The sequence below is a fragment of the Sphaeramia orbicularis genome, chromosome 22 (assembly GCF_902148855.1).
Source record: "Sphaeramia orbicularis chromosome 22, fSphaOr1.1, whole genome shotgun sequence".
Taxonomy (NCBI): domain Eukaryota; kingdom Metazoa; phylum Chordata; class Actinopteri; order Kurtiformes; family Apogonidae; genus Sphaeramia; species Sphaeramia orbicularis.
In genome coordinates, this window is record NC_043978.1 from 36,915,511 (window position 1) to 36,943,091 (window position 27,581).

The 27,581-nt window shown below is 41.0% G+C and overlaps 1 protein-coding gene across 1 annotated transcript in view; it reads right to left on the bottom strand.

Annotated features, from left to right (window-relative positions):
- LOC115413864 (connector enhancer of kinase suppressor of ras 3-like) overlaps positions 1 to 27,581 on the bottom strand; it is a 52,133-nt gene that overhangs the window by 20,096 nt on the left and 4,456 nt on the right. The window contains exons 2-12 of the mRNA XM_030126984.1: positions 15,409 to 15,572; positions 10,469 to 10,671; positions 9,421 to 9,508; positions 5,723 to 5,764; positions 4,679 to 4,798; positions 4,409 to 4,468; positions 3,446 to 3,514; positions 2,384 to 2,530; positions 879 to 1,003; positions 371 to 558; positions 193 to 279 (exon numbers count right to left, since the gene is read on the bottom strand). Coding sequence (XP_029982844.1) covers positions 193 to 279; positions 371 to 558; positions 879 to 1,003; positions 2,384 to 2,530; positions 3,446 to 3,514; positions 4,409 to 4,468; positions 4,679 to 4,798; positions 5,723 to 5,764; positions 9,421 to 9,508; positions 10,469 to 10,671; positions 15,409 to 15,572 — 1,293 coding nt within the window. The remainder of the gene's footprint in view (positions 1 to 192; positions 280 to 370; positions 559 to 878; positions 1,004 to 2,383; positions 2,531 to 3,445; positions 3,515 to 4,408; positions 4,469 to 4,678; positions 4,799 to 5,722; positions 5,765 to 9,420; positions 9,509 to 10,468; positions 10,672 to 15,408; positions 15,573 to 27,581) is intronic.

Consider the following 27,581-nt stretch of genomic DNA (forward strand, 5'->3'; position numbering starts at 1 on the left):
AATCAGAGGTCCTCACAGGTGCATTACTGTGACTTAACATTATGAGGCAGCTGGATCCACATGATTCTGAATAAGCATGTGAAAGATGCAAACTGATTGGACCTGGACACTAAGGAATAGCTCCTACAGCAGGACACACTCTACCATTGTACATTATATACATCATATCGCCAACCCTTTTTGCATACACACCTTTTCTGCCTTGTGTCCAAGGTTTAGCGTAGGGGTCATACAAGCCAACGCATGTATCCACTGGCATAGACAGAGGACGGGGCTTGCCTAAAAGAAAACATAATTTTAATATTCATGAATTTTAAGACCATTAACCCTGTACATTTTTGTGAAACGTTCAAGAAAATGTCATACTGACCACGTGAGGGCTTGTGCTCTCTCATTCTAGACTGAATCACATTAGCTTCGATAGGGCAGCCAACGCTTAGTTTGTCATAATCTGCGATGGTGCAGCGCCTTCTGCTCTCGTGGTCCAAATAGGAGTTGGGTGACTCAGAGCCCTTTGGTCTTTTGCTAATGCTGGAGAAGGAGTCTGTTCTCACCTCTCTGTGTGGAAAAACAATCATTGCATAAGGACTGTGTGTTGGGACTGGTGGGTTAAAGACAAGAACAAAGTGTGCTGTGGGAGTGGAAGGAGGTAAGTGATCAGGGGTCCACACTCATTACCCATGGCCTTAAAGGTCTGGGTGAGGAAATGTGGCAAAGGTTAACTGGTAGGCTCACAACGGGGTGGCGAATCACCTTTACCCTTTCTGTAAGTTGTGCCTTGGGTTGTTCCACAGCTTGCATTTTATGTCCTGAGTAGAACGACCACTACTGCATGAAACTAGACTTAATAAAATACAATATGAAATAAGACAGCTTACCGTGGGGTGTATGGCACTTGAGGTGGAGGTGGGATGTATAAGTCCAAAATTGCAGGCTTCTCCTTTTTGGCTGATCCATTAGCTGAGCCGCATGGAGACTGGGCTCTGATCAAGGAGGTATTGTTCTGGAAAATACCAACACAAACATCTAATCAATACCTTTAACATCGCACACAAAACTCAGATAAAGCCAGTGTTTGCAGTTTATGTTCAAAGTTTCTTTTAAAACCCAAATTAAGACTAAATACTACTGGCTGATGGCTGGGAGGAGTTCACCAGATGTGGTGAGACGTTTAAGTGCTTGTGTGTGTCTGCTTGAGTATGAACCTTCTTGTTTGAGGTATGGAAAGATTGTAAGTGAAGCCCGAAATAGTTGTGAGACATGTACTTAAAACTGTACTCATTTACCACAGTTATGTTTCCCAACACTCGACAACATTGTGCCCTTGACTAAATGTATGGTTCTCACTCTGCTATTCTAATTAGACTTAAATGATATGTCTAATGATACAGTGGAGTAGATGTGATATATTAATAACAAACTCAGATTTGAGATGTGAGATCTCTGACACCACATGACTCCCATGTGTACAAAACACAGAGAAATACAAGCCACCACTCATTCCTGAACACAGGTGAGTGATTTGTTTCTTTCCTTTTGGAGCTTTTTATCACAGATAAACTAAGATGTCTAACTCTGATATCTCTGGCTGCTTGTTAAGACAAGATGCTTGTGGACATGTTGATGTTGGCCACCTTTGTGTTGAGAGCCTCTTTGCTGTTTTGAGAAACCCATTCTTATCTGATATCGGGTCATCTTGCCTTCTCAGGCTTCGCAGGATAAGACAATGCCAAAGTCTGAATTTTGGTATTCTAGGTTTACAACGGGCTTATTGTCTTCTTCTCTGCCTGTTAATGGAGACTCAGGTGGAAGAGATGTGGTTAAGAGCCACACCAAGCCTAATGTGGTCATATGAAGGAGAATAGCAAATTGGATTACAGTCACGTAACCTTATTAGGACAATATTTAGCAGCTGCCCCTCCCAGAACTGACCTTTCTTTGAACAATAAACATTTAGGGTGTTTTCTTCTGGAGAATAATGTGCTTTATTTTCAGTCTTGCTGTTTCCTCTCAACTGACCAATTTACAATCCCACCAACACTACCGATTACAACATCAGACTTTGTTTGTGATAAATCAGGTAGTCTCTGGGCAGACTACTGAGACTGTCTGCTTTATCTCAGATCCTGAATGACATCATGAGACTCATGTCTATTTTCCTCTGGTGTTATGCATGAAAAAACATCAATGCTCTATTCAGTTCAGCCAGCAGCACTTTCAGGGTGGCTCTGTGACACTTGTCTGAGCTTGCCACTTTGGAACCACCTCCCTAAAACCCTGATAATTGGTTCACAATGAATAGACGCACAGGCTTTTGCTGATCTCTAGGATTGAAAGGAAGCCCAGTTTGTATGTACATGTACATTAGTGTATGGGTATGTACCTGTGGTACTGGAGGCTTCCAGCGCATGTTCTTGAGTGGGGCTGGGGTGAAACCGGTTGTGCCTGTAGGCCTCTTCTTCAGAAGTAGAACCACACCTTTAGGGTCCTCCCTCAGTTTGGTAACCAGGTTTTTCAGCTGCCAGCCCACCTGGTATACAGGATGTGACACATGTGAAAATATGCACTCACAGAATTTACAATACATAATGAGTGTTCCCACTAGACACAGTCAAATATGGGTCCGACTGAGAGGTAACACGTGGACACATTTCATGTTCAACAGTCTCTGTCATGTAAGCAGAGTAATTTAAATGCATGTAATATACATATTTCAGAAGGTATTTATAAGCACTTTAACATTATGTATAACAAAATGTGGGGAGATGAATTTTTTAGGTGAAAAATGTCACATCACTGCTCGGTAACACATGGACTTGAAACGGACATCAATTTTTTAAGAAAATAAATTGTGGAGTAAAATATTGAAAAGTCTCTGTTTTACTGACATGAGAATGTGGCAACACATGGACAGGCTGACATAGTAACATGTGGATGACTCTTTACCATTGTATGCATCACCCAAAATGTTGACTTATTTTTTAAAACAACAAGTCAGATATAATCACAATGCTTTATTTAAAGTATTTAATACTAACACAGTGTTATTTACAAATAGTGGTAGTCCATACTGATATAGGTAAATTACAAATAAAGAATAATTTCTCGGTAACTGTTCACAGATAGTCTCTTTAACTGTGAAGACTGAATAAATTTTCAAATTTTTTTAGATATAATTTTTAGCGTCAAATTCAAGCTATATTTTTATGTCTGAGGCATGGCTATGGTGTAAAAAATACAATCAAAAAAATCAGTTGTACCTTTTTTTCTACAAGTGGTATTTGAAAAAGGATAACAGTTCCATAAAATTGAGATCTTTAACTAAAAAATGAGCCCACTTGATAAATGATGTGTGCAAATTTACTTTTCATGTTGATGTTCACTTTCGCTTGATCGGACCCTTATGTATATATTTAAAGGAAATCCAATAAAATACTGTTCTCACCACTGTCTGTTGGTTAACTTGTATCACCTCATCACCTGCATGGATCTTCCTGGTCAAGTCTGCAGGCGACTGAAGAACAGACACACATAGAAAGGGTCAAACACTCAAACTCATTGATAACACATGATTTAAAGCCATGACCAAAGTTTTTTAGAGGTGGAGGTCATCTGAGAGTCATTCATTCCCCATTTTCCAGTTGAAGTGAAAGCATGTAATTAAATATATAAAAAAGAAAACATATCCAGCAAAAATCGTGAGAAAACGCCAACCCTCTCTGTGTGTATGAATATCAGTTCAATTGTATTTCATTTCACACAGATGTCAAGTGGCATTAACTAGTCATTATTAGCGATGATTCAGGTCCTGATTCACAATTAAAGACCGGAGGCATGAGGATCCAACCGTGGCATTGATGCTGGCGCATTAGTCACTGACTGGTTGTGTCAGTGTGGGGAAAGGTAGGATTTTCTGTGGAGGCTGTTTACTTTCATGCCAACAATCTCTGAATATCAAAAACAATTCCCTTAACAGAAGAGCAGTTGTGAACTCCTTCAGATAACTCAGTTTGAGCACCGGAGGAGGGAAGTGAGGAGGAAGATGAGGAGGAGGATAAGAGCTGGGTGTTGTCAGAAACAAGTTCTTGTGATGGTGTAAAAATCAGGAAATTCCATAAGTGATGAAGGAATAAGTACGAGCTGACCACACTAAATACAACTCAGGGGTTTCGCTATCATTTCAAGACTCTTAAAACTTAGCCTTTATACAGTTAATATTATATACTTCATGAACCTGTTACGGTTGACTTCTTTCTTTGAGATGTTTTTAAGAATACATGTTGAAAATTACACAAAAATGCACAACTTTTACTCAAAAAATAGCAGGAACAACACCTAAGTCCTCCAAAAACCCGGGGAAAACCCATCAGAAGCTGTCACTATGTAGTCAGCATAATGTCATACTCACATGTTCTGTGGTTCCAGTGATGACATGTAATCCATCGTAGGTAGATTTGATGTACATACCCTGGAGGGAAAAAAAAAAGACTTGAGTAAACATTTCTTGCAGTTCTGGTTGCGTATAATACTCCAGAGGCAGAGATATGTATAACAGGGACTTGATGGTCACAATTTCACACACATTGCTTGCATTCCTGGTGTGCCATCCCATAAGACAGACATTGGATTTTGAGTAAAAAATGTGCAAGATAAAAAAAGATCTCCCAGCATTCCTTACCAGACCCTCGCCTGGTTTGATGTTGGTCAGCTGGACTTCCTCCAAGCAGGCTGACTGGCTCATCAGGGGGTCAGAGGTGGTTCTCACGGTTTGATCACAAATGTTGTTCAGAATCTTAGACTGCGAAGGCAAACACAAAAGGAAATGAACCAATGAAAGAGTGCTCAGACTACTACACTTAAAGCTGTAATGCAGGTATTATGTTTTACAGGTTAGAACACGACAGGCTGCACTGCTGCGCGTGACACATTAGCTGCTTGGGTCTAATTGTTTTACTCCTTATGTACATGTGTGTGTTTATGTGAGGGGTTTAATAGGTTAAAGGGGTGCATTAGTGTACCATTAACTGGATGTACGTGTACACAAAACACTGAAATCAGTCTTCTGTACACACTGCTGCTTTCTGCTTGCTAAAAACTTCAATTTGTCTTAATTAGAGGGGCCTTTTCTGTGACGTCTCTTCTTAGACATGTGCACTTTGTTTTAAAACACACGGTCTTCACTTTGTGTAGAAACTATAATGGTGCTCAGAAGAAAAGTATAGGGAATGAAGGGAAGACGAAGTAAAGCAAAATGTAAAAGGAGGAGAGAAAAGTAAAAAAAAAAAAAAAAACGAGCAAAGATATGAACACAAGGAGGCATGAGAAAAAGTGCAGGACAATGCAAATCCTATGAAACAAAGAAATGGATGAAGAGACTTTGTCCTGATGTGGAAGAGACAGGTCCCTGAATGAGAGACAGGGTCATAGGAGAAGTTTGAGAAGCTCAGTGTTAGCCCAAGGAGTCTGGAGAATGTCAGCAACAGGAAACAGTGATTGATGGTGAAGGCGTGTTAGAGCCGCCCCTTCCACTGGCAATCGTATAGCCCCCTCTCCGCTATTCACTCAAAACTGACCTTGGTGCTCAGAATGTGTCACACAAATTCTACGTTAAAAGACCTTTACCCAAACAGTCAAACAAGTCTCTTCCCCATTATACAGGAACCTCTGAGTCTCAATTAGCTTACATCATGGGAAACAGGGAGAAGAGATATGGTATACTTACAACTTCCAGGATCTTTTCTTCCATTTCGTAAACACTGCAGTCCTGTTACAAAGAAAAAAAGTGATGACAGATTAGGCCGAAGAGCAGTAAACAACAGGGAAGAGGAAGAGGTTATTCAATGGCTAGAGAAGGAAAAAGTATAGGGGTTGAGTAAATACAATATAATCAAAATTCCAGATATAGAACTGAGAAAAATGAAGGACAGCCACAAAAAAACAGCTTTTAGAGTCAAATTACATCTCTGCCCAAATTTTGGTATTGCTATAATTGCATAATGTCCTGTGTGGTTTAGTTAACTACATTGGAACATAAATACCATACTAACACTCATATAGTAACAATGTGCAGATGACACAGTGGGAAACAGTCTGAGTAAAACATGTAAGGATTTTCTGAAAAACCTGATCCAAGTAGTGACTTCATTTTTCTTAAAAAAATGTGCATTGCTGCTTGCTATAATGATACCATACAGTGAGTGGGTGGGCTAGGGGAGGCAGGGGTCTTGTAGTCAAGCAGTAGCCGTGGTCGTGACTGTTTTGGGAAAGAACCATCGATAAAATCTGCAAACTCAGCTGGCAGACTGACCACCGCCCCCTCCAAGTGTCCATGCTCTGCTCTCCGACTGCAGCTGGACTGGACACAGCTGAGGAAACAGCCTCCACTGACAACTGTGTTGTTAGTGGTGAAAGGGTCCCCACTTAGAGCAGGGACGGGGGAAGTTCACTGTGTATGCGGGGGGCCTCTTCATGTTTATGGATTTGGCTCGATGATGGCAAGCCCCAGGGAACGCCATCCATCAAAACACAGGTGAACGAGAATAGTACATGTATTTCACAAGCCACTTTGTCGACGCACAATAAAGGGAAACCAGTGTTGTGATCCTTTGCAGTATTGGTGACATGCATAGGCATGTGCCATGTACAAAGCCACCTCTGTTGTTCTTTCAAAATCCATTGTGCAGACAGCGAATGGGGGTCGTGCAAGTTTTTCCATACTTCCATAGCTTGCACATTCCACTGGGCTAAAGGGGAACGTCTGTTGTCAAATACACTTGGCTTGTCATACTGTTGGTTTGTTTGCGCTGCATTGAAATCAGCCCGACTGTCTGTGGCCTGAAGGGATGACTTCACATAAAAGCGGAGTACAATACACACAATGTTCACTAAATATGTCCAAGAGAACTACAGATTTCTAAAAAAAAATGATATGTGTTTGAGAACTTGCTGAAAGGACATTTTTTTGGAAAGTAGTATACATGTTCCACATTTCCTTTACTTGAGGGAAAAAAAGAGAACCTATGTAAACACAAACTAGGAAAACATGCAATCATGAGGGTCAATTTGACATACGCTGGTCCCAAAGTCATGTTTCCATACAATATATTTTCTTAAGTCAGCCAAGAATATATGGTGGTTTCAGCAAGAATGTAGCTTCGCTTGCACAAAACATGGAACTGCATATTTTTCTTTCAGAAACTGATCCATTCTTGGGAGACGACATTATTGACTGAGCCAAAAAAGATGAGCTAATAATACATATGTCAATGTTTAGAGTTTGCAAAAACAAAACAGTGTTTTATTATTATGTGCTTCAGACATTGCTTGGCAGACTCCAGTCAACATTTCTCTTGTTTCATTGTACCATCCCATTCTTGTGAACACAATATCACAGATAATCCTTTAAGATTTGTTTGTGAAAACCAAATTAATCCTGTGTCTTTGTCAAAACCCAAGACTTTCGAGTCTTTGTAGTAGACAGAAGCCAGAACACAACTGAGTGTTGAGAGAAGCTGATGGACAATTCCTTATGTGTACTGATCCCTCACGTTATGGACTTGATCCCGCAGCCGGTGTGGATCAGATGACTCTGTATGTGCAGCTCTGTGGGTCTTTGATCTGCCACCAGAGCGGATTTGCATGGTCAAGCAATGAAGTGGCCGAGAGAGAGTAGTGCTGGCACAGTGCAGGAACCCGCTCAAAAAAAAAAAAAAAAAGGCATGGACTGCAGTACTTTAAGCCCAGCTTCCTGACATACTGTTATTCATATGGTATTAACATATGATGGATGCATTTGTTACATTCGAGTCTTCGATCTACATCATGGGATAAATTGTTCTATATTTACTCTACTAAAAATAGAGGGGCAAATTTGATATGTGGTTACACTTCAGGAGTGAAAAGCTCAGACAAAAGAGACAGGGATCGATGAAAAATGACTCTTGAAAGCGAATGACCTCTTCGTCATCAGGTCAGCCAAGAGGGGTGATGCGCTCACAGTTTTATGGCTATGTCCCATTGTGTGTAAACACAGGCCTCATTCAGGCAGAACACATAAATTGTGTGATCTGAAAAGCTCTAATTCTTGGCTGAAGTTCATGAACAAGCAGGGCAAACCTCACGCCGTCCTCCCCCATCATAAAACTGAACACTATGGCAGTCTCTTGTGCAACCAGTTTTATTTAGCAGTGTGGTTTATACTCTGACCCGCCTCTAATGAAAAAACAAAGGGATTCCAAATGGTTTGCACATAGAAAGTTTGTATTTTAACCCAGAGCCACATTCTCAAGTGATGTGACAATTGGAAATGAATCTCCCTCATCAGTTTTCATGTATTGCTGTGGCAGATTTAAAGCAAAAATAATTGTGAAATGCATCTCTGCCCCACCTGTTGGAGGAAACTATCACTCAAGTCTTACAAGGCTTTTTCAACACCTATCAGGAGTTTACTCTACACCATAACCTCTGTGCTTTAGATGGCAGTGTGGGAAATGTATACCCCCACTTTCTCTGGAGAACCATGACCAAGCCACCCATGGTAAATCACCAGAGCAGCTGAAATCCCAGACGCTGGCGAGGAAATAGGCACTCTGGGAAAGGAATTTATTTTGATGCAATACCCCTCTAAAAATGACACCTGCAGTCCCAGTCCCAGCAGCCACTTTCACTGGCAGTTTAACATGCACTGCCTATTAAGCTATGACTGAGAAAAACTTTTGGGAGAAAATAATAGCTTTGATTAAGAAGAAAAAGCCACTAAACAGCTTCTTTTGTTTAAGACTTAAGCATGAGGCCCCACTAATGGTTTTATAAACTGACAAACTGAGGCTGTATTATGATGCAATGGTAGAGCAATTCTCGCCACAAACTTGTGAAATATGACGGATGTGGATGTTTGCCGATGCTCTGCTTTCACAGTTAGCCATGTATCTGGCAGGACCACAACGTCGCCCCTGCATTAGACCTACACACAGGAAGAGCTTTCAGACAGTACATTCTCCCCTGCGAGCATCTTGGAGGCAAAACAGGAACCACATGGCTGAGGGAGTAGGCAGCCTGGGGAAGGCTGGCAGGCCCCTTTAAAAGAGCGCCACTGGGTTTTATGAAACTGGAAACACAAAAGCAGCATTTACCATTAAACGTCCCCACACTAAGGGGGTCTCTCATTAGCCAGCGAGAGGAGAAAACAGCCCAAGAAAAACATAAGCATTTGCAATAATGTACTAAGACTGCTGGCTTCAGGCTCATGTCATGGCTGCCAGACCACATTTCCCATAACTCTTTTCTACTTCACTTTATCCTTTATGTCTGTGCCCCACAGCTGGTTTGTGCCGAGTGGAAAAACAATTGTGAAGATGTTTGTGTATGTATGTTTCCCCAGGGCTAGCAACATGTGTGCTGTTTGTTCAGTAGTGTGCAGACCTGTTGAACGGTGGTGGTGAGCTCCAGACACAGCTGAATGATCTTGTTCTTGGTGGTTGTGAAGTCACTGATCCCTGTGAGAGGGGTTCTACAACCAGATCAAGAGGACAGACATCAAATACTACTGCACTTTACTACTCTCACTCACTAGAATCACAGTTGTACACTAAAAACAGAAATCCTGGATTCACGATTAGAGTGATTTACTGACACAGCATTGGCTATTACACTGAGCTTTATAACAGGCTCAATGAACTTGCAGTAATTGCTGCGTGTTTGGGTGACTGGCCACTCGTGACTTGGTTGTAACTCAAGAATGTCACTCTGGTGCCATTATATCTCTTCTTTTTCCTCTGCCTTCCATTACTCCATCTAAAACATGCATTTGCACAGTTTATAAATAGAGCCCCAAACATGCACCCGAAAACCACTGTGAAGTTTTTAACATTTTTGGTTCGTGGCTCATCATATTAGATTAAATCTGATGACAGACTCTTTGAAACACATAATAAAGAGGCACATGCTGTCATTTGTTGCAAACTTTCCTCTGTTGCCTTATTTGTGTCTCTAGAAAACACATGTATATGTCTTAACTAAAGTATTGTTGCTAAAGTCTGACAACCTCAGCTGCTATAACCTAGCAACTGTTCATTAACATGTCCAGACATATTTGAATGGTTATACAAGTTTAAGAGAAACTACAAACTTTAAAATTGAGCACAGCTCTGGTAAACCTGTAACAATTCTCTCATATTAATGTCATATCTGCTATAGAAATCATTACCTCAACGTGCCCACATTGGCCACACAGCCAAAAATAGAGAAGCTTAATTCCAGCCATCTAACTGTTAATCCTGGCAACATGCAAAATTCTGTGTTTTAGAACATTCCAGAAAGTACACAGGACACTGCTACCATCTAGGGTGTTTAACTGCCATTTTAACCTGGCCAAAGGCATGACGACATCTTTAAATGAATAGCAATACCTCAAATACCATGAAGCTCTTTTTTCATAAGAGAATATTAGTTAGCACCAATGGGTTAGTACCTGTCGAGCCAAGCCAGAAGACTCTTTGCAGCACCGATCAATTCAACCACAGAGGTTAGGAAGTCATTGGGTGGTTTGCGTGACATGCTGCTGTCATAGGCGGGGCTTTTCCTGCGATCAGACGTGGCCATGTGTAAACTGTTGGTGGCAGCTCGCATCCTCACCACCAAATTCTTCAGGTTGTCTGTCTCCACACCATAGTTCTGAAGAAAAAAATAAATGAATCAATAACAAATTTCGCATGTACTTTTTTCATAGGTTTGTTTCAGTCGTGTGTTGCTATAATCAAAGCAACAGCTTAACAACACAACCTATACAGTAAAGGTCTTCTTCATAGCAGTGACGTGTCCCCCAGAAACATGTTGTCTCCTGTAAAGTGAATGGCTATAATCATTCTTTGACAGACAATGATTTAAATTTGAAGCTCTAGCATAAAATTTCCCTTCCCGTCTCCTGGTTGCTTGAAGGGTGTGCCGCAAGATTGTGCATGTGCCATCACCTGATTTTTATCAAGCTGAGCAAAGTTTGCATTCTTGAGCCTGGATTATTTCCTGCTTTCTGCATTCCTTAGATTTATGGGTTATTCACATGTGTAAAACTGTATATCTTTGCTTGTCACAAGAAGAGTGCAGGCCAAGATACTCCAGGGCACTTCACCAGTCTGACTGAGATCGTACTTGCTCATTTTTATTTTTGACGAAAAAAAAAAAATGAGTGAGTGAGATTGATCAGGACTAGTTAAAGATTTTTAAGAGCTTGTTTTTAAGCGTAATGATTGAAGTGTTTTGATTGAATAATTAGTTTTGCAGTAATGTGATGGTTTAAGGTAAGCAGAACAAAGGTAGTCTGGCTTCTGTTCTGGTAAATATCTTTCATGACAGTGCATTGCTGCCAGAAACACTGCTGAATGTGTGATATGCCATCAGTTAAGTGAAAAGGCACATGTTTGGCAAACATCAGAACAGATCTGCAAATGGTTAATGTCAAGAATAATTTTATTCCAGTGCATTTCTCCAACAAAAACATATAAATCGTTCCACTAGGGAATCTGGGAAGTAATTGTACTGGCTGAACAGTAGCTGTAGGGAGCCTTACTTGGGGTACATTTGACAGTAAATGAACACAGTTGCTTAAATGTTATAGAACAGGAAAATATTTTTAAGGAATAGATGGGATAAAATGTAGTTCATGCAGCCCTGTCCAGTCTGAAATGGAGCTTGAGCACAAAAGGAGTGTGTGGGCATTTCAGAACAAGCCTGCATTTTCATTAGCAGGCTAATCACACACTCACAGGAGCTCTGACTGGGCCACAGATGTCCAGTGAGACTCTGTCCCCCACTGCCAGCTAAGCTTAAAACCACGTCTGAGTAAAACCTGTGTTTCCAATCAATTTTTTTTTTTTTTTATCTTACAACATTTCAGCCAAATGCACATGCTTTAGCTTGCTTTTTATAGTTATTCAGTTAATCTAGATTCAAGATGGTGGAAGGATTTTTGTGTAGGCTCTCGTTGGGGCTCTATGAAGGGAATCAACGCTAATGTAAGTGCACTTTGGGGGAAAAGAGAGAATGGCTATCTCAACACAGTACTTTCTGCTCTCCTCATAAGCTTCTAATATATCTAGCTAAAAGGTTCAAGCATGCAGTAGGATTAAATTCTACACCTCAGGATATGTTTACATTCCTTCAACAGATATAACTCTTGGTAATATTTAAATACATTTGCAGCAGCTCATGAAACCGCCAGATAACCTGTCACATAGTGTACGCTCAATGACGATTAGACACCACTCTAATATCTCTAATATGTGTGTGAGTATCATGGGGTCTTTGAGTGGGTTACTGGGGTCTAATAACAAATAAAAAAAAGAGTTGGGTTTCCATCTGGACTCTGCAGAAGACATTACGGCTCAGAGAAGTCTAGTAAAATTAATTGAAATGTTCCTTTTCTGTCCCAAGACACCGACTTGCCCCCGATAGCCTATGGGTGGAAGACAAGCATGAGTATGAATGTTTCCTAAAGGGTTATGAGGCGGAATGTTAGGCTATCAGTCACCATGATTTAGACTTCAGTGTGCTAAGAGGACAGTGGAGGTTCCTGGTATTAAATGAACTTTAATAAGGTGAAATTTATCGTGTATTCATGTATAAACATCTAAAAGTCAAGAGCAGGGCCTTGCAGTAATGTCTCATTTAGATGAATGTGACCGCAGGGACAGGAAGTGCATGATCTTACAGTAAACAAAAAAAAGAGAGAAAAGCGGGGGCAGCAAACTGTATGTGAAAGCGTAGGGGTTTTGGGTGGTGGTGGGTCGTGTTCCTGTCAGTAGCAGTGACCTTGCCTCAGTTAAAGCTAATTGAATCGGGGGCCTCACTTCCTCCCATGGGGCCTGTGGAAAGCAGAGACCTCGTTCTTAATAAGGAAACCCCTAACGGACAAAAAACATTTAGTTAGCACTGCTTCAATCAGACGTGAAAGGTTACTGAGAGTCCAGCATTCCTGGCTCGATAGTATGGGGAACATAAAGAAAAGACAATGTGCTTAATCGCATTCCGGCATAGAATGCAAACAAATACGGTGTCAGGGGACGTTTACATTTACATGCAAGGGCAAGGGTTTACTTTAAATAACAAAACCATGCTGAATAAGTACTTTGGAGGCCAAATATTTGAAACAACTTGTGATCAAAATTGCGTGAGATTTTACTGTCTTGATGCCAAGGTCTTAGGGGTGAGCAAAAGTCTGGTGCTGATTACTGACATGATAAAAGAGGTTATGGACCACAGCATGCTCCATATGGTATATATTCTGTATTATGTACAGTATATCTATCAAAACCAAAAAGACAACCATTTGTGTGTCAAATACCTCCATGTGCCAATATTTTACACCCTAAAATCCTATTCAGTAAAGCTACATTTTCTGCGCTAATATACTTGTTGATTAGAACTCATGTGACAGCTTTAATACTGACATCAATGCAAACTACAGTCTCAAGTAGAAGAGAACAGACTGAGCTTTTATGTTTCTTAAGGGTAAAAATAAGCAAGCCCCACATGATTAATGTAAAGCATTTTAAGAGAGCATAAAGAGAGAAATGCTGACACAGATCAAAAAAAGGGGGGGACCACAATCTGGGACTTTTATGGTGCAGGAAGTGATAAAACTCCAAATCGATCCCATCTGCTGGAAAACCTGGGTCTTTTTCAGTTGGAGCGTGGACAGATTTCATCGTGGCTTATTTTTTCATGCTCGCTAGTTAAAGGCCGAGATGTTCTTGGCAGTTCTTCAGGGAGATGTCTTGATGGACAGCGGGTGAGATGATTTACTCCCTGAGTGACTATTAACAGCCAAACAGGGGCCAAGAGAGAAGATTCAGGTGAGCAGAAGGCTGCAGTAGTTGAAAACACCTAGCTTGTCTGTTTTTTTGTGCAGAGGATGCAGAGTACAGGTGGGTATTATGGTCTGATCTCCTATCATGGTTGTCTGGCTCACAGTATGTAACTCTACTGGAATAAACCTTCCATTGGATGACCGTTTCAGTATGTTCTGCTATCGGGATGACCCCTTTGATATATGAAAGCACAGCAACCATCAAGGTAAGCCACTACATGCCAAAAATGGCCTGTTGTAACACAGACACAGGTTGTTTTGTGTGGAATTTTCTTTTGTAAGTATTCAGCCATTTATGCTTTGCCACACGCAAATGTTTCACCAAAACATCCCCTCCTTTGGCAGGAGTTTACAAAGGCACTGTTGCTACAACCTGCACTTGCAGTGGCCGATCTGAATGAAACTGATTTAAAGAAATACAAATTAATAAACAACTAAGCAAAGTTTTTTCTCTACCCCAGAATGACAGTTGATGGACATGGAACAAAGTGTGGTCTAGATATGTGAGACTATTATCAACAATAAGACATTTTATATCATGTCAAGGGCACATAGCATGATATCGCAACTGTTCTGAAAATGTAATCAAGAACTGATTAACATAACCATAACTGCACTGTTTTAGATCTGTGAATTAACCCATTCCATGTTACATTCACTATCCTCTATGTTATTGTCAGTTGCTTTTAAGCAGTTTTCCTCCATGCATCAGTGCCGTATGGAATAAGCACCTAAATGACACATATTGTTGTGAAGAGTGTTATTTGTGACACAAAAGTGACAAAGCATAATATTAAACCATATAATTTCTTCCTGTCACATGTTATGCTATAATATAGCTTGGAACCACATCCGCAAATGGATGCCCATCAGTCCTGGTTTCATCTACAGCCTGTCCATCCATGGGAGTGGATCTCTTCTTCACTGTGGCTCTCCCCGAGGCTTTTTTTTTTCCACTGGGTTTTTGGAGTCTTTCTTTGCCGACAAGCAGGGTCTAAGGACGGTGGATGCCCGGGACATTAACCACTTTCCTTCATCCACTGTTTATTTGACTATTGTTTATTTTCATATTCAACTAATTCAGTAAAGCCCTGTGAGGCAACCTTGCCGTGATAATAAAACTGAACTGAAATGAATATACACAGCCCTAATAGACAGTGAAACTCTTTTTTTTTTTTTTTAATAAAAACAGCATACTTTTAGGGTATTAAGGGCACTTTACTTGGAAGGGACACTACATATCGACCACCCTAAACTGCCTCTAACAATGTCTCATAGCTGCTAAACCAGTCCCAGGACCCCCTCTGACCCAATGTCTTCTCTTCCCTGAGTGACACCACTGTTCCCAGTGTCCTCTCTTTGCTTTATGTGTTTGGTGCCTCCATACCCGCTGAGCTCTTTAGGGTACAATGAGCCTTTCTGCATCGCTGGGTCCTTCAGCTACTGAGCCACACACTACAAGTCTGCAGTGAAGGCAGTCACTGACAGCAAAAGGGGGGAAGGGTCAATGACCAAAAGAAAGCTCTAAACAATAGAGATCTACTGACCAATGCGCAGAGCAGATCCACAGCCTCCAGCACCAGCTCCTGGTGTCCAATCCGGGCCACGCCGAGTTCCTCCAGGTCTTGATGCGTTATCTTCAGCAGCTGCTCCCCACTGATCTTTTCCCGCTCAAAGTTGCTAATGTACTGATGTAGGCTGTCATCCAAACCTGAATGCACATAAGAGAAAGAGGAAATAGAGGGATTCATTAGTCAAACATTATAGTTACACAATATTTCAAACCATTATCAAATTACTGCACTGGTTGTGTTAGCATTTCTCAGTATCCTGTATGTGTAAGTGTGTGTGTACTGCAGATAAGGAACAGGTGGAACAGCTATCTTTGCTAAATAAACACACTATAAACGGTTGAGACCTATAAGTCTGTTAGGCTGGTTAAACAATGGCTATATTTGCGTGTGGTGTTTGTGTATGTGCTTCATGTGGGTGTGTGTGAAATAAATGTACTCCTATTTGGAGCTTCAAAAACAAATCAGTTTGGCTGTTACAATACCAACTGCTCAGGTCATTGAACACACAAGGATGTAGCTCATGAGAACATACCATGTATTGAAGTGAACTGCAACAGCCACCTCTATGTGCTTCCTCTTGGCTCGGTGCACCAGTACATTAGACTGAGCTGTACACAGAGCATTTCCTTATGTATGTAACGTGTTTCTCGGTGGATCTTTGCATACTTTTGTGACAACAAAACATGAAGAAGGAGCTTCTGTGCAGGAGTGTGTGTGTGTGTCTGGCTGTGGGTGCAGAAGTAAACACCATCTCTCTCCCCATCAAAGAAGGCACAGAGAGGGGGCAGCTGCACATGAATGGCCCTGTGCCCTGTTTTTTTTTTTTTTTTTTTTTTTCTCAAAGACCTGTCAGCTGCAAGACACTTAATCCAACCGTACCACACACACAAATAATACTCAACAGTATGAGACAGGATAGGGAGATCCATTTTAAGTGTGACATTTAAGTTGCAAAAAGCTTTGCTCTTCCTGGTCAGCAGATAACTGTAGGCATATTAAATGTAGAGCATGTAGTTTGGACTGGAGGCCTGCCTGGGTGTGTTTGGTAGTAACCCAGATTTTTTTTGTGAATGAGACCTCATGTCTTCATGCCTCTGACACTCAGTCTGAGCATGTGCTGCAAAGATTATGCATATGGAAGATCATTTATTTATCCAACTTGCAGTAACATTAAGAATTATTATGCATCTCCCATTTGATGTCCTTTTTGATCTACTGACAAAAACACCAGATATTCTGATGTTGCAGTTGTTTGCAATGCTCAATAACTGACTTAATACCATATTTAACCCATACAGACCCAATGCTACTTCTGTGTTAGTTCCCAAATGAATTCTTCTCTATTTTTAACCATTCTTAATGGATTTATCCCTATTTATTCTAATATTATGCTTTGTATTTTGCATTTTTAAGTATAAATCCCATATTTTCCTGTATGTAATTCACTGATCATGTCCATAAAAGCTCAGAGATAAAGTTGAGGGTTATTATATTAAAAACTGAGAAAACTAAAGAAAACTTGACTTTTTTAGTGAAATTTATCATTAACTAAACATAAAACAAGTGTGTCCATCCACTGTCGTTGATCCAACTCCATGCGTTTTACTGGTGAATCAATGCTGTAGAAGATGACAGTGTGTCCACGTTCAATACGGAGCCTCTGAAAGTCCAAATGGGTCATATCTGATGACCATGAAAAGATGACAAACTGTATTTTACACCAATTATTTACATATATTGATAAGATTAGTGGATCAGAAGTTATTAAACATTTTAGACAAGTGGATGGCTTTGGTCAGCGGTGGAGTTTTGGGTCTTTATGGGTTAATAATGTATAACAGAACTAGCACACCATTATGTACCTAGGACTCCCTTCAAGGCCATTAAAATTCCATTACAAAATCAAAGTTCACTTATGACACTTTTTAATCCTTCAGTAAAATGTCTCAACTCATCTCTGCAGAATCAAAGGGAAAATCCATCAAGTCACGTTAACCATTAGCCTCCACAAGTCCAGTCCAGTTAGGCTGATTAGATTTTTCTCATTCCTTGGCATGCTAATTCCTAGGGCAAGACTTCAGAGAATTTTAAGCTTAACCCCTGACTGGCCACAACTTTGCAAGAGAATCCACTTCACATTATAAGTCTGTGAGGGAATGAGCGCTGGCCTCAGTCTGCCACGACACACAAAAGTTAAACACAAACACTGGGCCAGTAATGCGATTAGAAGAAACAAAGCCTGGGATCCAAAACGGGGGTAAACTTTCTCCTTCCTGCTGTGTTAAAAAGGCATTTCCTGTGGACCGGTGCCATGCTCAGTACAGACTCCCCTCAAAAACCAGAAGAAGAAAGGGCACCAGGGAACTTGTGGTCCGGGCTACAATAAGACTTTTGGAAGTTTACAATGTGTGTATTTTCAGCTTTGGTATCCCAAAATCACCAGACTAACTTAATATGGGAAAACAGTCTGGAAAGACACAATCAGAGAAACAAATCTGCAGCCACAGAAATTGATTTATCTTTTGTTCTAAGTTATTTTCACTTTGATTCATTTACTGCATATTCTACCTCTAATTCTAAAAGTTTGGCTTTGGAAATCCCAGGTCGTTCTGGGGTCTGATCTACATGAGAAATGAATGTGGACAATAGTTTATGTGTATAAAAGAAAGAAACCACTTTGATGGTGCTAGTGCTGGAGACCAGAGGGAGAATGTGTACTAGAGAGAAAAAACATTAAATTCAGAGGGTTGAAGAAAGGCATATCACAGCAAACTCTCCCTCTGGACTCAACCATTGACACCTTCAGAATAAAAGAGGGGTGTCCTTACAGTGGGGCTTATAAAACATTTATTGGGCCTAGATCAATGGCTGCTGTGGGTGTGTGTATGCGTATGATGCTATCAATTTTCATTAAGGGCAGAGAAACTAATAAAGGAGATAGAGTGTCACGTTATTGTGAATTGAGTAAAGGGGAAGGCAGCAGGGAGGGCTGTGTGAATGATTTCAAAAGCCTGCGCAGGATGAAACGTTTGGAGGAGTTTTATGGCCTCTGTGAACCACTTGGCAAATGTCCTCAAACCACAGCAAGCGGGTGTAGCTGTGCAACAGAGGCCAACATGGCACCAATGTCATCTGCAGTCCCACTGCCAGTTAGCATGGATATCATTAATTGGCCCCTAAATTTAATTTTGATAACAAACTTAACCTGAAATATTAGATTTGTTATAAAAATTAAACAAATCAGAGAAAAGCACAGCATATCAAAGAGTGAAATGAGCTGATATGCTGAAAATAAACATGAATTTGGTTGGGTTTTTTTGGTAGATGCAGAAAAGAAATGGGAAAAATAAGTTTCTCTGGCTTATACTGAATTAAACATCATTCTAAAAGCTGTCAATGGCAATTTATTCTTTTGCCATTTGTTTTTCTTTTTTAAAAGAAAAAACACCTTAAAAACCAGCACACTGTTCAAAACTGCCTTTTCTCACAATTTCAAGAGGTTAAGAAAAATTCTTGAGCTGCAACATATGAAACATGCATTACAACTTAATACTTGGCTATTACTCATATAAAAAAAAAATTTAAAAAAAAGTCACTCAATGAGAAAGATAAGAGCATCTGAGGGGCGTCTGTCAGCGTCGGTGATGAACAAACACAGTGTAGTGGCTAATGAGGGAATGTCAGTACTGCACCTGTTATTCACTGTGAGGTCTCTCTTACCACCCACCATCTTGTATTCAGTAAACAGTGATTATGTACAACAGGTTATCAACACAACAGTTTCACTGTATGTGCACACACATGCGCATATGACACACACAGCTGGAAAAGCAAGAAGCCCAAATACCCCAGTCTGGAGACTATAAGAGGAACTGGACTCTGTTGGAGGCCTCTATGTGAGTGCACATATTTGGCAAAGTAAACAAGAGAGCTGTTCTTCTTTCAACGTGCTGCGTTATTCTTGTTATAATCACATTTTCCATATAGAAGCACAAATACAGCAGATAGGGTTTTAGGTGGCCAAGTGTCTACTATCTCAGCACAATTGTGTTTGTGTGCTCAAACAGGTTTGCACTTGACATTTTAAGTTCAGCGCTCTGTTTCTTTAGTCCTTATGTTGATCAGTTTTCAACATTGCCTTTAATGCAGCTTTGGGATGCCAACGTTTCGTTCTCAGGGGCTTGATTACACATAGAAAAGAGAAAGAAGGAACCAGGCTCAGTCCTCCTAACCTCCCCCATCTTTCAGCCCCTCCCTGTATTCCAACTGGGGCTGTAGCCACCCTGCAATGCACACACACATAAACACGCACCAACATACACCAATATCCCCACTGGGTTAACCAGTGGGAAAGCTACAGGGTGTAGAATAGCAAAGCCACTGTAACTCCGCTGTCTTTATTTGTTAGCCCAGCCTCTGAACCTGTGGGGAACGATCAGGAATTCGAGTCATTGTTCTCCACTGAGCAGGCCCATTGTGGGAATTCACAGCATTCTGGCACAATGGTCTCTGGCTGGACCAGGATGTGCTGTAATTAGATAGAAAGAAAAAGCTCCTCTTGGTGGCTGCTAAGCTATCCTCTAATGCATGACTTCACAGGACAACAACAAAGCATGTACACACACTAGGCAGGCTCTTCCATTGGGAACAGGGGACAGGAGGACACAATGGTGCTCTACATCTCCTCAGCGACAATGTTGTGTCCTCATCTGTAGGCAGTATAGATTGTTACAGCCTTCTTTGGCATTCTTCACAATAAAGAAGACAACATTCATTCAGTAGGCATTTCAGACTGTACTCACAAAGCACAAAAACCTGCCTTACTGTGTATATTTAAGATACCAGTGTAAAGATAGAACAGTAATTGAGATATTTTAGGAAAGTCTGAATGCTGAAAATGAATATCAGATGAAGTGGCTGGTTAAAAACAGCTGTTTTCTGTAGTAATAAACTCCTCTGCAGGCTAAATCTGACTCAAGTATGTTTGCTGGACAGATTCTCGTAGTGTCACTCCGACTGTTTTACTGCCTATGACCCCGTGTGACCCATGTTTTAATCTTATCAATGCTTCCTCCAGTCAAACAAAGAGTGTTTCACTTCATGTACCCTAATCTTAAACACAGACAAGTACAAAACGGTAGTGACACATCCCAAGTGGGCTTCCTAAGTGAGAAAAAGCAGCTGAGGCTTCTCTCTACACAGGCAGACAAAAGCAGCTCTGTCTCTTACAGGGTGATGGACGATGACTGATGAGAGGGAAAGAAGGGGGGGTGGTGGTCAAAGTTCATGGGGATGTCTTGGTTGAACCACATCAGCAACTGGGCTCAGCTAAGCCTCACCTCATTCTCACATGATACCTTTTTCAGATTTTAAGGTTTTCCTTTTTTTTTTTTTTTTGGGGGGGGGGGGGGGGGCAGCTTGGTTGATATTGACTATTCTAGGGTGAGAGGTGAAGTCTGGAGGCGATGAAGGCCAGAGTCTTCAGAGAAGAGGTTATGAGAGGTATTTGGGCTGTCACGTGACCTGATGCATGATGGCTTCTGGTCACAAGCAGATCAGAAGAAAAACAAGACGGAATGAGTCCACCCCACACACACACACACACACACACACACAACACAACATAACACAACACAACACACAACAGGAAGAGATTAGTCAATGTCTCTGCAAACCATCAACAACCAAACAGTTACTGCTTCAATCGAGGGTGTGGAGAAAAAAAAAAAAAACAGCCAAACTTGTTGTCTGGGTCAGTGACTTTACATCTGAAACATCATTCACTTTTTATGTGTCACACTCCCTGTACAGACAAGATGTGTTAACACTGTTGTACAACTACCGCCTACACACACGCCGACATTCCCTGGATATTTAGGATTCTCAAACAATGTGTATATATTGTAAATGCCAGTAATGTGACAGCAATAAACGTGTATAACATGCTCCAATTTTATTCAAGTAAATACATATTTTTACCCTTAGCCAGTGCTCAAAAGAGAATCATTCTCTGTCAGAGTTTTTAATCTGTCAAAAGTGTGATAAATGACACTAATGTTGACTGTTTCATTCAGTTGATTTTTATGGCTTGTCCACACTAATGCAGATATTTTATAAAAGGTGATATTTTTCTCTCTGTTTGGGTCTCTCATCCACTGGTAAAATGGCATTTTAGGCTGCAAAAATTGAGATTTTTAAAAACTCTGCCGTGTATATCCATGTATACAGGAAAAACAGAGACTGGAAAACAATAGCAGCACTCCCTATTTTGCACATGTCTGTTACTGCTTTGTGTAATGAACCTGTGCCTGAAACATCAAATCCAAGTGTATAAATCAGTATATGACCTGAAGTAGATCCAAATCAACATGGATACCTGTGGGAGACAGACTGGACCGGTGTCAGATTAAAAAGTGACCCCCATGGAAAAATGACCTGCGGGTCAGTTTTCTATTATAGAATTCTGACCCCCCTTATGGAAAAGTGACCCATCCCCAATAAATCAACAAATTTGTAAAACACCAAACAAAAGCATCACTTATGCTAACTTACCTGTATAAATTAACTTGTTGCTGCTCACTTTCATGACACATTAAAGCCTCTGCATCTGCTACACCCAGTATTATCCACGGTCTCTGCAGTGTGTGCAAGCAACAATGGTTTGTTGGAGTGTTTGTACCAGTTTGTAGTCATTTTTACATTGTTGTGTGAAATGAAGTAACGTGAAATGAATCTATGTTTAGCGTGGACGGGGCATTAAAGCCTACATGCTAACATGCACAATTCCAATGCCCTAACTCAAGCTATTTATTATACAGTTGCGGAAAAAAATTAGACCACCCTTGTTTTCTTCAATTTCTTGTTCATTTTAATGCCTGGTACAACTAAAGGTACATTTGTTTAGACAAATATAATGATAACAACAAAAATAGCTCATAAGAGTTTAATTTCAGAGCTGATATCTAGCCATTTTCCATGGTTTTCTTGATAATAACCAAAATCACTTCGTTTCTTACATCAATAGCTATGGCAATGTGCTGCCAAAAACAGTGCTTGTAGGCATTCCATGTTTTCTTTTCTGTCTGTTTTAGTCACATGATACACACAGGAGTTAGTACATAATTGCATAACCATTGTTACCTCCGCCAAGGAGGTTATGTTTATGCCGGCGTTGGTTTGTTTGTCTGTCTGTCTGTCTGTCTGTTTGTGTGCAAGATAACTCAAAAAGTTATGGACGTATTTGGATGAAAATTTCAGGAAATGTTGATACTGGCACAAGGAACAAATAATTAAATTTTGGTGGTGATCCAGGGGGGGCACTGATCTGCCTTGGCGGAGGTCTGCGCTCTCTGAGTGCTTTTCTAGTTTTTGATGTCTTTTGATGGTCTAATAATTTTTTCCGCGACTGTACATCTTAACATCTGCTGTCAAGTTGTTAATATTGCTGCTACTGACTGCACTGATATTTGTAGAATAATTTGATAGATTGACATGTACCAAGTTTTAACAGCATGTTTATGGAGCAGCATGTAAACTGCGCACCTTATCCTGAGTACAGTGGGGTATGATTTAGGGTCAGGAATGGCATGTACAGGTAAGAGCAGCTACTGTTTGAGAGCTGGACAGGGACAGGAGCAATAACCTCTGAGGCCAATGTAAACACTCATCACTCTGCAGCCAGTCGGTCGCCCAGCCACGCTGCAGCTCGTTACCACTAGCATAAACACCCACTAAAGAAAGCAACAAAGACCTCAAAAATGTCTCAATCACCCCCTCCTCCTCCTGAAAGTCCATTCTGGCTCCTCCACCCACTGCAATTTTTCATCTTTCTCAGCCCCTCCGACATTTATATTGTTGTGGTTCCGTTTGTTTACAAGTATCCCAAGATAGTCACAGTCTGTCTTATGAAAGTGCACAATACAATGCAATATATCATGTTTGGAATTTGGGAGTGATCTAGTGTTTTTCAGAAGAGGTGTTAAATCCTAAAGCGACACAGTCAGTCTGTGTGGCCCGAAATTGACTACTGAGGACAAGATGTTTGTGTGCCAACAGGACTTCTAAAACACTCACTTTGCTGTAAAACCTATACATCATTTCCCAAAGACAAAACTGTAATTAAAGACTGTCATACTTGAAAGAGACAAAGATGGGGGGAAGGAGGCAAAAAGTGGGGAAACAAAAGGCAGAGACTGAAAAGGACAAGGTAAGAAAAAGAGAGAAAATTACCACTTTTAAAAGGTGACGCCCCAATCACACCTAAACCCGAGTTCAAAGAAACTGCAGCTGAAACACAAACATGTAAGTGAAAGAAGGGAACCTTCCTATCACATGTACAGTGTGTGATCAGGGTGGCCCTGTGTACTGATTACAGACCAATTTACCCTCACCATAATAGATGCCTACAGAATCCACAATAAAGAACAACAAGGTTTGAAGGAGGAAATGTGCCCCACTCATTTAGTTTGCCATGGGAATAGTGTGGTTTTGCAGTCCTAAGTTTGTATGTGGGCACTTTTTCTGACAGAGCCCAACTTAACATTGTGTCCATTATGCCGTTATGTTCTATGAGAGGGTTTTATTGGGCTTTTGTGGAACAAACATGATAAAGAAAATAAAACAAACAGACAAAAGCAAGCCTTTAATTAAACTAAAGATAGATTCATATCTTTCCTGTTACTTGTATAATGGAGTCTGTGCTATGTTCTTAATGTGGATTCCCATAAGCATCTTCGGATTAGATCCTGCTAATTGCCACAAATCTCCCAGAGGATAAATACCCCCGAAAATCTTGTTAAAACGCCTGCAAGAACAATAAAAGGTTCAGGCACTGAGTCAAGCAGAGGATTTACTCAATGAAAACCGACAGCGGGGCCATCTCTGACCCTGACACAGTGGAAGTCCACATCTAAGACTGGGAAGTCCACACGCAAATCTAGGTTTTCTGCCTGCCCTCTAGCCCCAACAGGAGGATTTTGCAGCGACAGCACAAAGTGTGAGAAGGGGTTACCCCATCGGTCCTGATGGTTGCCAACAAAGAGCTCAAGCACTGGCTGACAGGTAACTACAGTGACAGGGGAAGTGGAAAGAGGATGGTGGAGGGGGAGATGGGAGGTATGTGATATGACTGAATACGATTTACGGCTTCCTTGTGTCCAGGTCAGGGGAGGAGGGGACCAGGGTCAAAAAGACTGAGGGCATCATTCCTCTATCCATACTCTGTGCAGAACATAAAGGCTCAGACACATTGCAACAAGGCAAAAATAAAACAAATGCAAGTGAGCAAGCGCCTACTTTTTCCAAAAACAACTCATCATGGCATAGACAAGCTATTATATTAATATAAATTGTGCCATGCAAGATGTCGTTGGGCAGCCTTCAGACTGTGGGCAGCCCATCCTGTTCTCCATGCTGTGAGGGTGCAGGTGTGGGAGGGTGAGTCATCTTCAGTGAAGGTAACAACAGTGTGTCACTCTCAGGCCACAACATGGAACGCATGACGCAGACACTCTCCACTATAGTCCTGTGGTTACTAAGTTTTGTGTAGAACTTTCATTTCAAAGCTCTAAAGCAGCAGCAGATTCCTTTTCTTCCAACACTAGCCATAAATACATGCATGCTAATCTTCCTCACCACAAAAACACACTCCGCCCATCCAGGTGAGGTTTGTTTGTACTCCTGCCTGCACCTGTTGTGGGTCTCCCATAGAGTCATGACAGATTAAGAAAGGGGCAGCTATGGTCCTATAAATGATAAATGTGCTGCTGAGTGGTGAAAAATAAGGAGCTGCATACAAAGAGAGATGAAGGGCAGGTGGCAGGCTTTTCCCATGTGTCTGCTCAAACAGAAACAAAAGGGAGAATAAACAGAATTTCCCATGATTCTTCTCTCATGCCACAGTTTCTTCAAAGAGAAGTCACCACTCCCTGCTTAAACAGACTCAAATCCCACATTTAATGTTCTTTGTATAATTACTTAGATGAGATGAACAAACGTACAGTATGACACAGTCTCTGGTAAAAACATGGGCAGCAGCTTCAGTAGGCAGAGAAGTTTTTCAGCAAATGCCAATATGATAAGGTACATCATACTGTAACCTATATACTTAATTTCTCAGTGTTAGTAAATGAGTCAGAATAACTGTTTTATTTTGTAGTTGAGGGAGACGTCATAGTTCCGTATGCGGAATTTTCTGTAGACTCCCTCAGTGAATTCCAAGCATAACCAAATAAAAACAGAAGTTTACTCCTGCTGTGTCTTCTTATCAGTTTTATAACCCTTTCATAATACAGTTAAACATGCACAGAGAAAAACCGGTTAGGAAAAAACCGAACATGCAAACAACCATAAAGACAATACAGAGCTTCCCTCTAATACGCCAGGTGTTTTTCAGTTTCCTCCTTAAAACAAACACTTCATCCATCCATGCCCAACAGAGCCATACTGACAGTGAGCCCGGGGGCTCATCAATGCTCCATCAGTGCTGTGAAAATAAAGAGTGGGCCATTACAGCCACCATATCAATCACCACGCTCTAATGTGAGCAGTCAACAGGAGAGTTGACACATCTGAACCAACAAGCATTAACAAGAATACATTTGGAATATTATTTTTGCTCTATTTTTCAAATTATGGTGTAGTCAGTCACATTTATCCCAAAGACTGTGTGCTCTTAAAGAAGATAAACTGTAAAATGTATGAATAGCTAAACAGGAATTCAGTCCATCTTAGTTGTGGACTGAGAAAATCTGGACTTGTCTGGACATGTTCTAAACAAGCTCTGATTTGGCACTCACCCAAATGCCTGGCTAAACCCAAATGTGGGTAACAGTTCATAAAACTGCAGATCACTTCATAATCATAATGACATTACACTCCATTACACTATAAGCTGGTGGCAGGATAAAAGAGCTTTGTGTGTATTTGGTAAGCAAAGGGGACCATCAACACGACTGGGTTGAGCATTTTAAATCCGTTAAAAGCAACTGGTGGCCCCAAATGCAACACAGGACATGTGTGACCTGTTTTGACTGTTCATTCACAGGACTGTTGGTTTGGTTTGGTAGAAAGAATAACAGCAGTTGTCTGCATTCCTTTCATGTTCTGTGGTTATTTGAGCATAAGTGCATTAGCAAAGCTTTGATAGCACAACCAACACAGCCGTACACTTCCCTTTCTCTGCCTGAGTTTGAGTAACAATACAAGAATAGCACAGAGGCTTTAATATATTGAAAAAATCCCCTCAGTCACATGACTCTGTCGAAGAGCCTTCGGGCACAACACTGACATGCAAACATGTAAATCAGTGAATGTAAGCCGGGACACTCACTTGACATCCGTGTGCTAGAGGTCAGTGAGCATGTGATCAGTATTTGCACTTACACCCTCTGTGCCACCTCAGGTTGCAGCGTTTAGTCTCATGGCTTAAACATGGTATCTCACAGGCCAATGCTCTTAGGGCAGGCAGGGGCCAAACAGCTTGCAGGTCATACTAAGCTATGATCATCTGGGAGATTTGCAATGCACATTTTAGATTTGAATGAAAAAGACATTGGTGTGTGCTGGGTTGGCACGAATACTCGGTGGCAATGGTGTGCTTTCCTGACTCCGCTGAATATACATGCAAATGCAAACTGACTTTGGATTAATAGCCAAAAAGAAGTGTACACAAACTCTAAAAGTACCATCCAAACATTGCACCATTACTGTAATCAATTCTTACACACAGAATGGAGCTCAACCATTGTGTGAAAACCCTCATGTTGATTAAACTCCTGTTTGGTCTTTGTTCCTTGGGCATTAGATTAGAACAGTTTTAATTATAGATGATTTCTCCACAAGTTCCCATATGGTTGAAGTCCTGAGGCTATAAGGCTGGGACACCAGGCCGTGTGAGAAACAGGCCGTGGAAGGGCTGACAGGGATGAAACCACAGCAATCTCTTTCAGTCACCTCTCCCCAGGGGGAATCCTCTTACAGCACTTCCCCTGAACTCAAAAGACCATTTCTGTGGAAAAGTAACATGGTTATCTGCCCATCAATGGAACACAATAGGCTGATTTTTAAAGCTGAATAGCAAGATGACTGGAAACTAGTTAATGACAAAGACAGGTTTTTTAACTTTAAGAGATGTCAGCAGAACAGTA